At 51.3% G+C, this 15,041-nt stretch overlaps 1 protein-coding gene across 3 annotated transcripts in view; it reads left to right on the top strand.

The window, feature by feature from the left end:
• Positions 1 to 15,041, top strand: part of GALNT14 (polypeptide N-acetylgalactosaminyltransferase 14) — a 220,104-nt gene that overhangs the window by 159,649 nt on the left and 45,414 nt on the right. For all 3 annotated transcript variants that reach the window (XM_067007867.1, XM_059079635.2, XM_067007868.1), the window contains exon 3: positions 10,796 to 10,894. In XM_067007867.1, the coding sequence (XP_066863968.1) occupies positions 10,796 to 10,894 (99 nt within the window). The remainder of the gene's footprint in view (positions 1 to 10,795; positions 10,895 to 15,041) is intronic.

Genomic DNA, 15,041 nt, shown 5'->3' on the forward strand with positions numbered 1-15,041 from the left:
GCAATGCTTTTAAAACCCGTGTGTTACAAAATTCTGTTTTGGGTAGGATGTTAAGTGGTAGGCTTGATACAATATATATATCCTGGGACTATGTGAGTTCCCATGATATGCGAAGGATTTTAGGGCAGGGTTTGAGGTCAAATCTTGGTAAACAGGATGCTAGCGCAAGTCTCAGAACCTTTAACATGGGTGGATCACCAAAAAGTTAATCTAGTAGTTTTCCAGTATTTCTCATGTACCAAACTTATTTGACTCTTGTAGACTTTGTTCAGAGCATGCGTAGGCTTCTCCTGGAGATGCAGTCCAGCAGCTCACAATGTAGGGAATTACTAACCCAAGGAGCTCTGTGGTCCATTCCAGTCCAGTATTGCAGCAGCCCAGGAGTCTGTATGGAGCCAGAGAGGGAAAGGTCTTCCAGCTACTCTGGGCTGCGAAATAGCGGCAGAGACTGAGCCTTTGGGGGCCTCCAGACAACATGGCCCCTTACATCCTAGTGTACCCCTCTCCAGTTAGCTTTGCAGCGTGTCAGCAAAGAACCCTTGGGGCATTGGTACATCGCCAGGAAAATGAGCTTGCGGAGCCTGCAATTAACAATGATGGTGGAAGTGCCCTAGAACTGTCAAGATGTAGGTTTTCTTAGAAATGTGACGCTACTGGAAGTAGGTGGCTAAGAAATCCAGAGGGTTCTCCGAGGAGCAAGAAGTGAACTGCAGACCCTGAGCTGGCCTGACACGTAGATTCAACCAAGAACATGGTGATCGTTGGTACAGGGAATGCATTTGTTGGCCTAAATAGGCCCAGCCTGAGACCAAGGGCTCTGCCAAATGGCCTCGTGTTCATGGAATGGAGGGATGTCTGTGATACCATCTAGGTCAGCCTTTCTTTCCTGGACTTCTGCAAGTGAATCAAGCCTTAAAGCCCTCTGACATCCATTACATGAGATGAATTAACTTCTCCTCTGTGCGTGTGGAAGGGTACTAGTTATGCACCATCCATGGGAGAAATGAGAAGAGAGTCTCTCAACAATTTTCTATGTGTTTGATTCATATTAAGAAGCCCTAAGAGAGCTGAATCTTTAAAGACTGGAACAAACCCCAAAGGTACCCCTGAAGAACTTCCCTCTGTATGTTGTGGCCATAGGAATCCTATACCTAGCAACATCTTGATGCCAACAGAGCATGAATGAAGGGTCCAGTGGGAGCTCTGGAGCTCTGCGCTGGGAGAATCGTGATGCCTTCGCATAGCTCTTCCACCAAGTACCCGAGGGAATTTACCTTTGACCCCAGGGCAGTGAGAAATCCTGGGGGACTCGGGTTTTCAGGAGCTAAGGGTACCTGTCTTCATTGTCTGTTGCTGCATAACAAATTACCATGAAACTTAGTGGCTTAAAATAATGTTTATCATCTCACAGTTTCTGTGGGTCAGGAATTCAGGCACGGCCAAGGTGGGTCCTTTCCTTCAGGGTCTCTCACAGGCAGTGTTCAGGGCGTCAGCTGGAGTTGCAGGCATCTCAGGGCACGTCTCCGGGGGGGACTCTCTCCCGAGTTCACTGACATGGTTGTTGGCAGGATTCAGTCCCTCACAGGCTATGGACCAGAGGCCACTTTCAGTGCTTTGCCATGTGGGGCTCCCCATCATGGCAGCTTGCTTCAGCAAAACATACAAGCGAAAAAGATGGAAGTCACTGTCTTTTGTGACCTAATCACAAAAGTGACATCCCATCACTTTAGCTGTAGTCTGTTCCTTAGAAGCAAGACACCAGGTTTAGTCCACACTCAAGGCTAAGGGATTACACAAGGAGGTGGGTGCTGGGGGCCTTCATCTGCCCTCCAAGAGCTCAACCAAGTTCCTAAGCAGTTCAATTCCCTGCCCTGGCCCACTTATCCCCTTCCCAGGATACTAGAATTTAATAACATGCTGAGCAGGGACTTCCCTGGCAGTCCAGTGGTTAAGACTTCACCTTCCAGCACAGGGGGTGCAGGTTCGATCCCTGGTCGGGGAGCTAAGATCCCACATGCCTCGCGGCCAAAAAACCAAAACATAAAACAGAAGCAGTAGTGTAACAAATTCAATAAAGACTTTTAAAAAATGGCCCACATCAAAGAACAATCTTTTAAAAAAAAAATAACACGCTCAGCAATTCAAAATGTAGCAGTGTCGTGGAATAGCTGATCTCACTGTTATCTTAAGTGTCTTTTTTGAGACGCAGGATTTCCATAACACTAAGTGAGGGTGACTTGAGGCAAGAAGTAGGAGCAGTATATGTTTATGTGGATGAACAAATTAATCTGCATGTGAAATCCCAGTGAAGTTGACACGAAATAAAAATTTCATGCCTTACAGTGTGTAGTGTTGCCCATGAAATGAGATTAAAAGGAATTTCTGGTTTTACAGCTGTCATACTTTGTATACTGCTCATGTTTTTCTCTTCTAAAGAGTCAAGTTTGAACCTAGAGGTCAATTACAGATTTGGCATTTTACAGTTTTTGGTCATCTTCCTTTTCCTCATAGCTGAGAGCAGGCTTCCTTGCATAGAACTAAGCTGGGAAACGTATGAGGTGTTCTTGGTCCCTGGCCTGAGGGAGCTGACATTCTGGAAAGGTCACTGGGCCAAGAGCTTTTCCCCTCTCGTCCTTTCTTCCTCACACACATCAGCTTTGGGGAGGGGGTGTTGGTGACAGGAAAATAGGGAGGAGACGTGGTCTGCCTGGGACCTCTTCTGAGCTATAGTGGAGGACACAGGGGGACAGAGACGGAAGCGGGGAGCAAGGAAAGGCTGTGCCCCACCCACCTGCAGGGAATCCAGATCGTCACTCCCTCGAGGACAGTGTTCTCCTAGGAAACTAGCCCTACCCCCGCTTTACAGCTTATGTCAATTTCCCTTGGCCTTTGCAGCTGTAGAGTTCAGGCAAATGGCACATGTGGAGAAGATAACCCGTTCGTTTTCTATGTCTGGTCTGGCCTCTGGAGCGGGCTCTGGACCTGGGGGAATCGGAGGGACAAACTGCAGCTTTCTGCTTAAAAACAGGTTCATGCGCCTCCCAGGGCCTTGTTGAAATCGCCCTGTGCCCACCCTTTCAGGCTTCATCTGGGCAAAAGTGGGAGCCCCTGTTAAGATGTTCCTGTGACGGCTAAGCCAGCAGTGTCCCGGTCTTCCTGTCACTACCCAGGAACGGCAGGCAGCCTGTCCCTCCCTGCTGGGTTCTAGAGCTTGGTAGAAGCTGCTCCTTGGGGGTGGTGATCAAGTGTGAGCCCAGGGGTCCACACGGTGTGCAGGGCCCAGAGTACACCTAGGGGACAGACGACAGCTATGGATACCCTGATGCCTGGAATGGTGCTGCCACGGAGAGGTGGTGGCTTGGTGACAAGGATATGCAGCAGGCCTGGGCTCACTGGATGCAGTGAGTTACTTAACCTCCCTGCGCCTCAGTCTCCTCCTGAGTGAATCCATTAAACAGTGCCCCTCCCACAGGGCTATTTGTGAATATTAAATATGTGAGGTGCTCAGGACAGCGCCTGGCAGCAGGGGTCACTAAGTAGTCATTTAAAAACAATAAATGCTGGAAAGCGTGTGGAGAAAAGGGAACCCTCTTGCACTGTTGGTGGGAATGTAAATTGATACAGCCACTGTGGAGAACAGTATGGAGGTCAAATCTTGGTTTGATTTAGTTTTAAAAACTAAAAATAGGACTACTGTACGACCCAGCAATCCCACTACTGGGCATATACACAGAGAAAACCACAGTTCAAAGAGAGTCATGTACCACAATGTTCATTGCAGCTCTATTTACGATAGCCAGGACATGAAAGCAACCTAAGTGTCCATCAACAGATGAATGGATAAAGAAGATGTGGCACATATATACAATGGAATATTACTCAGCCATAAAAAGAAATGAAACTGAGTTATTTGTAGTGAGGTGGGTGGACCTGGAGTCTGTCATACAGAGTGAAGTAAGTCAGAAGGAGAAAAACAAATACCGTATGCTAACACAAATATATATGAAATCTAAGAAAAAAAAAGGGGGGGGTCATGAAGAACCATGGGGCAAGACGAGAATAAGGACACAGACCTACTAGAGAATGGATTTGAGGATATGGGGAGGGGCAAGGGTAAGCTTAAACAAAGTGAGAGAGTGGCATGGACATATATACACTACCAAACGTAAAATAGATAGCTAGTGGGAAGCAGCCGCATAGCACAGGGAGATCAGCTCGGTGCTTTGTGACCACCTAGAGAGGTGGGATAGGGAGGGTGGGAGGGAGGGAGACGCAAGAGGGAAGAGATATGGGAACATGTGTATGTGTGTAACTGATTCACTTTGTTATAAAGCAGAAACTCACACACCATTGTGGAGCAGTTACACTCCAATAAAGATGTTTAAAAAAAGGAAAAACAAAAACAAAAAAACCAGCCCTTCCCTGAGGTGGATAATTTCATCAAGGAAGTCACTGCCCAGCTCCCGAGTGGCAAAGGGTTGGCCCAGTGTGTCCCACCCCAGGCCTGATTTCCACTGGGTCATGCTGCATACTTGCGTGACCTTTCCCCTTTCTCTAACTGCCCTCAGCCTCCCCTCCGGGGTGCCAGAGCCCTCCCTTCGAGAGTTTGCCTCCTAGAGCCATTGTCAATTCTGGACATTTTAGTGATAATTATTATGCTCTACTCTCTGCTTCAAAGCTACCGGGTCTGCCTCTCCATCACTCCCTCCTGTTTTCACACTCGAGAATAAAATCCCAAATGTTTCTAATATATGACCACATCTTTTCTCCCTGCTGCCCAGTGCTAAAATGGAGATGATGGTCATCAACATAATACTCTGTTTACAGGCTGCTGCCGGTTTAATGAGCTTGTACAGTAAAATAAAAGGCATGTGCACAGCATTACAGTTCTGTGATAACCGACAGCCATCCTCACTTGGGGTGTTTCTAACATCCCCGCTTGGCACCTGTTCAGGTGCAGAGATGAGGCAGGGTAGGCAGCAGAGCAGTGATTGGCTGGTGGAGAGATGGAAAGAGATGGAAGAGGAAGCTCTGACCCCGTGCCAGGGGTTAGCATCTCAGAACACCTCTCTGGAAGCCTCCTCGGCCAATAAATGACACTGAACACTCAAGAGATGGATGGTTAGGAAGCACTGTGAGACCCACCTGAACTTGGAGAAATTAAGTCAGTTGAATCTTTCTTTAAAAAATGAAAAGTCCAAAAAGAAACTACAGGTGGAGAATCAGCTCAGAGGAGCGTGCATTATTTGGGAGCTGCTGTGGCAATCAGGACAGCAGCCCAGGGCTGGCATCTGTCTCTGCACACAGCGGTGGTCCCGCCCTTCCTCCTGGTTCCACCCTCACACCCAACTTTCCTGCTCGCTAGCTCTTCTCTCCAGTAAAACCCCTGAATCTTTAATGAATTATAAACATGTTTCTCGTCCATCTGCCGGCGCCAGATCTCAGTGTTGGCAGCTTTTTCCATTCCCCTGGTGCCCCTAATAGATCTTGCTGTTTGATGAACATTTTATTTTTTTTATTTTTTATTTTTTTGGTGGTATGCGGGCCTCTCACTGTTGTGGCCTCTCCCGTTGCGGAGCGCAGGCTCCGGACGCACAGGCTCAGCAGCCATGGCTCACGGGCCCAGCTGCTCCGCGGCATGTGGGATCTTCCCGGACCGGGGCACGAACCCGTGTCCCCTGCATCGGCAGGCGGACTCTCAACCACTGCGCCACCAGGGAAGCCCTGATGAACATTTTAGATCCTCTGACAGGAAGCCCACGCACATTCTGACTCCTCGCAGTGGCCTGTTTTAAGGATTTTTCCTGGCCCCTTGGCCTTGTTGCTGCCAGTGCCCAGGGCCTGCCTCCAAGCGGGACTGCAGCCCCCCTGGGCCTTGAAGGCCAGGTGGCTCATGCTCAGGGCCCTGTCCCCTCGGGCTCCTGGGCCTTAACCAGGTTGAGTTCACGGCGGATGCTAGGGACAGCTACCACATTAGAGTCACGGAACCTGGACGCAGCTCATCTCGGCCACTCAGCAGGCGTGTGAACTTGAGTGAGATCCTGAGCCTCAGTTGTTCTCGTCTGCGGAGTAGAGGTTCTCAGAGGCTGTTGTGAGGGTCCGAGGAGACGTAGGATGTGTTCAGGCACCATGAGCTGAGAGCAGGGACAGGAGGAAAACAGAGCTGAGTGCCGGGAGCCGGGATGCCCGTGCCTCAGGGCTGTGATGCACCACCTCCTGGCGGCCCGCCCTCCCTTGGGCCTGTGCACACAGGAGGTGCTTATGGGATTTCTGCCCAATCTCGAGGAAGAGCCCCTGTCCTTTATCCTGCAGGAGCAGGAGGCTGGAGAGGGCTGAGGCCCAGGAGCAAAGCAGCCCAGGCGCCAATGGACGCCTGTTGGGCCAAGTTCTGCCCACTGTAGGAGGTTGGACTAGGTCATCTCCAAGCCCCTTCCTTCCTCGGCTGAACTCTGAGTTTGAAGTTCTAGTCCAAGAGCATTGAACATTGCCTGGAGGCTATATTATTATGACAATAATAATTCTCACCACCATTTACTCAGCAGCTATGAAACACCACGTGTTTTGCTTGTATTGTCTGCAATCTTCACAAACAAGCCTGAAAGGGAGGTATTTGTCCTCATTTTACAGGTGACAGCACTGAGGCTCAGAGTAGGTAAAGGACGTGCCCAGGGGCACACAGCCAGCTTTCAGCAGATCCAGGATTCACAGCGACGTCACAGCCCGGGCCCCTTTCTCTAACACGGATGCTCTCTTTGCTGTCTTGGCCGCCTCCTGCCCTGTCCTCTCAGGCACAGGGCAGGACCACTCACTAAGGCCACCTTTCCAGCCTGTGCAGGATCTGGCTCCACCCAGCGGGAGGAGGTGTCTGCAGATTTAAACGTGATGTTAAAAATAATGATAGGGGCTTCCCTGGTGGCGCAGTGGTTGAGAATCCGCCTGCCAATGCAGGAGACACGGGTTCGTGCCCCGGTCTGGGAAGATCCCACATGCTGCGGAGTGGCTGGGCCCGTGAGCCACGGCCGCTGAGCCTGCAAGTCCGGAGCCTGTGCTCCGCAACGGGAGGGACCACAGCAGTGAGAGACCCGCGTACCGCAAAAAATAATAATAATAATAATAATGATAGTTACTATTTGTCAAGCATCTATTATTACCTAACATATTAATAATTTAGGGGGAAAAATCTACAAGCTAAAAGTTGTTGTTTCCACTTTCCAGATGAAGATACTGAGTCTTAGAAAAGTAAATTTGGATGACCAGCCACACAGTTGAGCCTCAGCTGCAGAACGGCCTTCACGGCCTTTCATTCAAATCAACCACGCTCATTGCACGTCAGCTGCGATCAAAGCTTCTGATTACTGATGCTCTGGGAACCTTGAGCGGGAGAGCCTTGGGCCCAAGCTCTGTTTTACAGTCGAGCAGACAGCAGCCTGCAGAGGTGGGTGCTTTACCCACCGTCTCACAGCTGGTCAGTGGCATCCAGACCCCTGGGCCAGTATTCTACCAACTGCCTCACTGAGCATCCGGCCTGAGGACCCAGAACCATGCTCTGACGGGGATGCTGTACCCCTGTTTGTGTCCATCCATCCCTATCTCACGCTGTGAGATCCAGCACCTCCTCCTCCATGAAGCCTTCTTCACACACACCCCGCCCGCCCCCGCCCCCGCCCCCACCCCCGGTCGGAGGTCCACTTCCCTCTGTTCTCCCAGAGCCACATGCATGCCACTGCGTCACTGTGCGGCCATACACCTGCCCCCCAGCTGGGTGCCTCCAAGGCAGGAAAAGGAGCCCTGTCCCCAAAACCTCGCTAAGCGGGCAACTCCCAGTACCTCCTGCACCAACTTGACCCCGAGTAACTTACCTCATAAAAGCTGGGATTTGGGATCCCATCGCCGCCCGGGGTGTGGAATGGGACGCTGTCTCCAGTGCAATGCCCAGGCCTGACCCTCAGCGCAGCCCTGGCAGCACGGCCTTCTCAGTCATCCTGCTCATCTGTCTTCTCTCCCCATCTCTGATGGAGACAGGGAGGTTCTGCTAAGCTCTCTGCTTTATCACCTTCCTATAAAGAGACAGATGGTTACCCTTCCACCCCGTCACCCCCCCTCATTCCTTTGGTGCTCACCATCCTCCCTGCTGCCTACCCCTCTGCCTGGGTCCCTCCCAGCCCCTCCTTGCCCCCCATGGACCCTGCAGCACACCAATCGAGGGACCCCCCCCACCACCAAGTCCACCTCTGCCAGCCCCCTGCCCTCCTCCCTCCCCACTGCTCCCACTTTAGACTCAGGTCTGAATCCAAAGGTAGGCACGTCCAAGGCCTCTTCTCACTAGGGGCCATTTCAAGGCATTTTCCTCCTCTTTTATAATGGTTATTTAATGCACAACAAATCACCCCCAAACTTCAGTGGCTTAAAACAACAGGAATCATTGATTGTCCTTATGGTCTCAGTGAGGTAGGAATTCAGAGCATCTTGGCTGGGCGGTTCAGGCTTGGAGCTGCTATAGCTGCCGTCATCTGAAGGCTTGGCTAGAGCTGGTGGACTCACTTCCAGGGGAGCTCATTCCTGTGTCTGGCAAGTTGGTGCCATCTGTGGGCAGGAGACCTCAGTTCCAACACACATCAGCATCACTCCACAGGGCTGCTTGAGTGTCCTCACGGCATGGCAGCTGGCTTCCCTCCAAGTGGCCAAGGCAGAGTCTTCGGTGCTTTAATGATTTAGCCTTAGAACTCACACACTGTCACTTCCATCATATTCTATTAGTCCTATAAGCTAGCCCTGATTCAGTGAGGGACAGCACTATACTAGGACCAGTAGTTGAGAATCACTGGAAGCCATCTGGGAGGCTGGCTACCTCCCCTTTTAAAAGCATAAAAGGCTAAGTCATCAGCTGACCTAGGAATGCATTTCCTGAATTTCTTTCTCTCTTTCTCCATGAATGGGCATCTGATATACTTACCTCTTATTCTAGGGACATGGAGATAGACAAGGGTCCTTCCCTAGAGGAACTCATAGTCAAGTGGGGGAGATAGTCCATCTTGAGAAGTGCCAGGAGAGAGATATGTACAAAATTATGGGAGCATAAAAGACAGGTCATTACCTATCTGGGGCAGTATGGAATGCCTTTGCTGACAAGAGGTATTTGCTCTGGGTCTTGAAGGATGAGTAGGAGTTCATCGGGTGGAGAAAAGAGAAAGGACACTGCTTCATGCAGAGGTAATAGTGAGAGCAGTGACAGAAAATTATGGCAGCATATGAAGTTGCAATTGTGGAAGGTCTTGAAGGCTGTGATAGGGAGTTTGGACTTCCTATATCAGGAGCCACTGAAGGCTTCAAGCCAGAGGAAGACCTGGGCAGAGCTTTGTGGTAGACTGGACATGACTGGTAGGGGCAGAGGGTGGAGTCAAGATGACTGGACAGGAGACTGCTGCAGGAATCCCCTAGAGGAGTAAAGACTCTCTGAGCCGGGCCCATGGGGACTAGAAAGGAGAGGTGGGTTCAGGGGGTGGGGATTTATTAGTAGGTAGAGCTGACGTGATGTGGTGAGACGTTGTCTCTGTGGGGGGAGCACAGGCAGGCCTGAAGGTCATGACCAGCCTTTCCACTGTCTCTTCCCCTGGGGCCTTCCTCTCCCAATTCTTGGCTCCTTGTGGCTGACCCATCCCAGTCTGTGCTCAGGTCCTGAGCACAACAGCCCTGCCTTGTCTGTGTAAGTCCTCTTATTCAGGGTTTGCTCTTGTAGGAAAAAGTGTTCAGAATTATTAGGGAGGCCAAAGGGACATCATGCCCTTTGGCCTAGGATTGAGGTTCTTAAGTGTTTCAGGCCACAGACTTCTTTGAGAATCTACTGAAAGCTATGAACCATCTTCCCAGGGAAGAGAATAAAGACACATTTGTGGATACACGTTTGCAAACAATGTCAGAGGGTTCACAGTCCCCTTGAAGTCCATCCTTGGGTCTCTGGACCCCAAGTTAAAAGCCCCAAGAAAGCCCCAAGCCTAGGAAGAAATTAGAAAATGAGGGGAGAAAATGTTTGACTCACCAAACATCTGTTATTTACTTCCTCGTTTAATACCCCTGCAACAGCGAGAAACAGGAGGCAGCATTTACCCAGGATCGCCCCTGGTGGCCCCAGCCTCATTTGGTGGGTTTATTTCCATTATTATAGTAATTTTCGGGCTGTGGGCTACAATTTTCACTTGCAGTGAGGTATTCAATTGATATTAGCCCTGAAGTAATTGTCATACAAAATGATTCTGGACATGGGGAAATGAATGCTTTTTCAAGATGGGGTTTTCCTGCGAATGCTGGGTTTTAGGGCTCTGCCTCTTTAAATATGCCAGATTTCGGTGTGTGTGGCCGGAAGTCAGGGGTCAGCATGGTGTGGTCGGCTGGAGCTGCTGGCCCAGAACACAGTGAGGCCTTGGCAGGCTGGGATGGACACAGACTGGGCAGCAGAGCCCAAGGCTCGGGGGTGGGCTTATGTGGCTACCAGGAACTATGTGCTGTAACCCAGGCATGCGGGAAATCCCGCATTCATGTTCTGTACGTCAACTTAATTCGACTCCAAGCCCAAGTTCCCCCGAGGGGGTGGGAGATTCAGCTCTAATCATTCTCAGAGCTTCCTGGGCTCCCCCGTAGGGCCAGGTGAGGCCCTGGGGTCTTATGCAGTGCTGTGCAGCTGGAGGGGGCCCCACCAGACACCAGGCATCTGTCCACACCAGTGATGCCCTCGGTTCCAGCCCTTGAGATCTGCTTTGTCTCTAAAGGTCTCCTTGTCCTGCTGCCTTGCCTTCCCCAGATGCACCCTGCTGGGGTACTGCACGGACCTTCCTCCTACCAGCATCATCATCACCTTCCATAACGAGGCCCGCTCCACCCTGCTCAGAACCATCCGCAGGTAAGAGCCTTCCTGTCTGTCAGCCTTCCAGGCTGGCACTTGGCGAGGGCATGTCTGTCCGCGCGGGGAGGGACACCAGCTCAGGTGTTTCTAAGTACCTGCCAGGCACTGTTCAGCACACTCCACATGCATCCGCTAGTAGTCACTCCTCACGCTCCTATGAGGGCGGCTATTATCCCATTATATAGGAGGAAAGATAGAGGCCTGCGGCATCGAGTTACTTATAGAAGGTCACTGGAAGTCATAGAGGACTTGGTCCCAGAGCACTTGCCCTTAACCACTGCGTAGACTGCCTCTAGAGCACGAGTTCTCATTTTCACAGCTGATGAGGAAGCCGGGGCCCCAAGAGGCTGAGTACATCCTCCACCCCCAGCATCAGTCTGGGATTAGAACTCGGGTCTGCCAAGATCACACACACACACACACACACACACACACACACACACACACACACACACACACACACACACACACACCCATCAGGGCCTTCTTCTGGGCTGCTTCTCTGCACATCTCTATTCTAGCACTTAATGCATTTTTCCCAGATGTAATCCTCAATGAACTCCTGACGGGTAAGGCCTGTATCTTATTCATGTCTTACCTAACCTCCCTGTGGCATAATAATTAGTCCTACGGCATAGAGCTGCTTTGGTTAATTCAGGTAAAGGACTGAGACTGTGCTGGCACAGAGCAGCCATCCCTGTATCTGCACAGCTAGTGAGCTCTCAAAAGAAAAGGGGCTCTGGGGTACCTAAAATGGCACCACACTTGGAGTCTGAAGATGTAGGTCAAGTCCCCACCCTACCACTTCCTTGCCTTGTGACCTTGGACAGGTCATTAGCCACATCTGTAAAGACGGTGATAGAAAGGTCTTTCATGTTTCAAGTTCTATCACATTTCCCACAAGAAGACATTACCCTGGGACATTTGGGGGCCGTTATAATGTGGGGACCCCAGGTCCCCCGTGCTTTCCTTACACTATGTTTATGTTCTCGGGGGCACTTCAGCTGCTGCCCTCAGACTCATCCCTTTCAGCTCTAAGACATGTTTCCCCTTCTCTTCCTGATGCTTCTCCGTCTCTTTATAATAGTAATAATGGTACTTTATGATAATAATATTAACATGTTAAACGTATGCTGAGCTTTATGGTCCACAGAACACACTTTATCTCTCACTTCAGTTGGAGCCCCATCGAACCTTGTGAGGTCCAGGTGCACGTAGTGAACGGAGGCCAAGTCCACAGAGCTGGGAAGCACAGGAGCCAGGATTCGGGTTTCTGACATCCTGGGTGGAAGTGGGGATCAGTAGGGGTGCAGCCCCAGCGCCTCTGTCTGCCAGCTTGACGGAGGGCTTCCCCCGAGGCCCTGGTGCCCTGCACTCTGAAGGGGACTTGGGGCCCATCAACACCATGCTCTTCAGAAGGCCCCATGAAGTGCCAGACTGTACCCCACATTCTGCTGGGTGCTTTGCTGAGAGAGCTCAGGACCTCTTTCCTGCCTCTCAGGAACTTCCGTGTGAGCCAGACCTCTGGCTCAGACCCAAGTGTGGTGCATGAAAACAGCAGAATTAGGGCCCGAGAGCCAGGTATGACCAGACGGACATTAACATCATTAGCAGGCAGGGCGGAAGTGAATTTTAGGGGTGGAGGCAAGAAGATTACTTCTAGGAAATTCCGTGACCAGGTGTCATTTGCCTTGGGAATCCGCACCTCCCTTTTCCTCCCTATCCTGTTGCACAAATAAATCGCTAGCCACTGAGAGAGAATTGAATGAAGAGCACTTCCTATCTCACTTTTGTTGTTGATGAAAGGATCTCTTCTAAGGCGGCGTTTCATCTTTAACTTTCTAGAATTCTCATGGGTTTGCTGCCAGGCTCTGGCAAGGGAAGGACGCTCGAGGAACTGGGAAGGAGCGAGTTGCCCTCTCGTCCCTCCCATGCAGCGCCTGCGTTAGCCAGGGCTGGGGGGTGGGGGAAGGCGCACGTGGGGGCACTCAGAGCCAGGCAGAGGCTCGATGCAGTGGGTGATGGCGGAGGGAGAGAGAGTCACAGCCTTGACGAGTTAGGGGACTTTTCCCACTTAAGGACTGAGAAGAGCCCTGAAGAATGGTTGATCTTGACTGGTGTTGCCACGAGACCCTGTGTATATGTGAGACCCAGGGCCGCCGCCTCCTTTTGGAGTATCCTCCGGCCCCCTGCCTCCCAGGGGGGCTCTGGAGCATGCTGACTGGCCAGTTTATGTCTTGAATCTCCTTGCTGTGGCTTTTGGTAATAACCTAGATTTAGAGGAGCAGTCTCTCAGATTCAGGTGGTTAAGAAATTGGACCCTGGGGCCAGATTTGCCCACTCTGCCCTTACCAGCTAGCTGTGTGACCTTGGGCACCTCCTCCACCTCTCTGCCTCAGTTTCCTTTTCTGCCAAACAAGGAATACTGGTAATAACTGCCTCACATGATTGTGGAGGGGAGTGAACGACTTCAGGTAGGTAAAGGCCTTGGAACAGTGCCTGGCACAGAGTGAGCCTGGGTAGGTGACAGCAGGTGTCATGAGGCACCCCCAGCCCAGGCAGGCAGCAGGGTTCTGATGCTGTGGCTCTCAAGCTTGAGCAGACATCAGAATCCCCTGGAGGGCTCGTTAAAACATGGTTTCTTGGGCCCCATCCCCACATATTCCAACTCAGTAGGTCTAGAGTGGGGCCCAAGACTTTGCATTTCTAACAGGTCCCCAGGGGATACTGATGCTGCTGGTTCTGGGGTCACACGTTGAGAAACCAGTATCATCATCATGATCAATCCTCAGGTTCCAGGAGCAGCTGCTGGGCACCAGGCAGGGTGCCAAGCTCCTTTTCTGTGGTTGAGGCAGCTATGCTGACACTTTGGTGCTTCCTGAAGCTCTCCGGTTAGTGAATGGCAGATACGCAGACACAGCACTCGAACCCAAGTCGGTCTGACTCCAGAACGACTAAATGCAACTGTCAACCGGCCCCAGGTCTTCATTCAACTGGTATTTATGGAACGTCTGTTAAACGCTGCCTGCCTGTAGCCCCGTGCAGTTCACAAAGCAATTTCAAATACATTTCCTCATTTCATACACACAATAGCCTGTGAAGTAGGTCAAGTATTAACATCACCTGCCTTTGCAAGGAAGATGTAATTACAGATGGAAATGAAGGCTGGGACCTGCCCGGTGTCTTGCTCAGGATCGCATAGTAATAGATGGTAGTGGTTGCCTGGCCTCCCACGCTGCTGTACCTGCCATCTCTCAGGGGGCTCCGGAGGGGGGGGGGCCGTGATTAGGGCGCGGCGGGTAGAAGATGTAGACGCTGCTGGAAGCCGCCCTCTGGCAGTGAGCAAGCTGTGGATAGGAGACTCGGTTCTAGAATAATTCCCAGGACGAGTGTGACCCCCGATGCGCCCATGAGGCGAGCGCTCCATCCCCTGCGAGGCTGTGAAAGGAAAGGGTGCAGAACAGTGCAGTGGGGGTGAAGCAAGGAAAAAGCCGGGCCCTGGAGGAAAGGGAGGGTCGGCTTGGCTGTGGAGGGACTGGGTGAGCTGTCCTGGCAGAGAACTGGTGAGACCAAAGGAGGGAGATGGAAGCCGCCAGGGTCCAGGGGATGAGGGTGGGGTGTGCAACAGAAGAGAGGACCCAGGGGGACCATCTGGGCCGAGCCAGGTCCCCTGGGCTGGACTTGACCTGTCTCCTTCTCCAGCCACCCCAGGCACCCAGAGCACCTGCCCATCTCGGGCCCTCCCAGCCCTGAGTCACTTTTTCGGTGACCCCTACCATCACTCCAATTGCTCTGTTTAGAGGAGCAAAAACCAGCCAGGTGTCACCAGGAAATGGTGTAATTAGCACTTACCGCTGACGATTTCATTCTTTTTTTTTTTTTTTTTTCTTTTTTAAACCCTGGACATTTTTTATTCGCTAATCATCTCTCAGTTCAACCAGCACAGAGCTGCACGCGGATTTACCTTTTGATGTTCACAGAAGAGAACTCTTGAATTTCAAAGAGCCGGCAGGGATTTGGGGAGATCGCGTGCAGAAGCTACAGTCGTAATCAAACCTCATTAGAGGGTATTCTTCCAGCAACTTTTCCCTCTCTCTCAGCCTCGCTCTCCCCAGCCCTCTCTGATTAGAGGGCTGGTTGTTGG

The sequence above is a fragment of the Kogia breviceps genome, chromosome 11 (assembly GCF_026419965.1).
Source record: "Kogia breviceps isolate mKogBre1 chromosome 11, mKogBre1 haplotype 1, whole genome shotgun sequence".
Lineage (NCBI taxonomy): Eukaryota > Metazoa > Chordata > Mammalia > Artiodactyla > Physeteridae > Kogia > Kogia breviceps.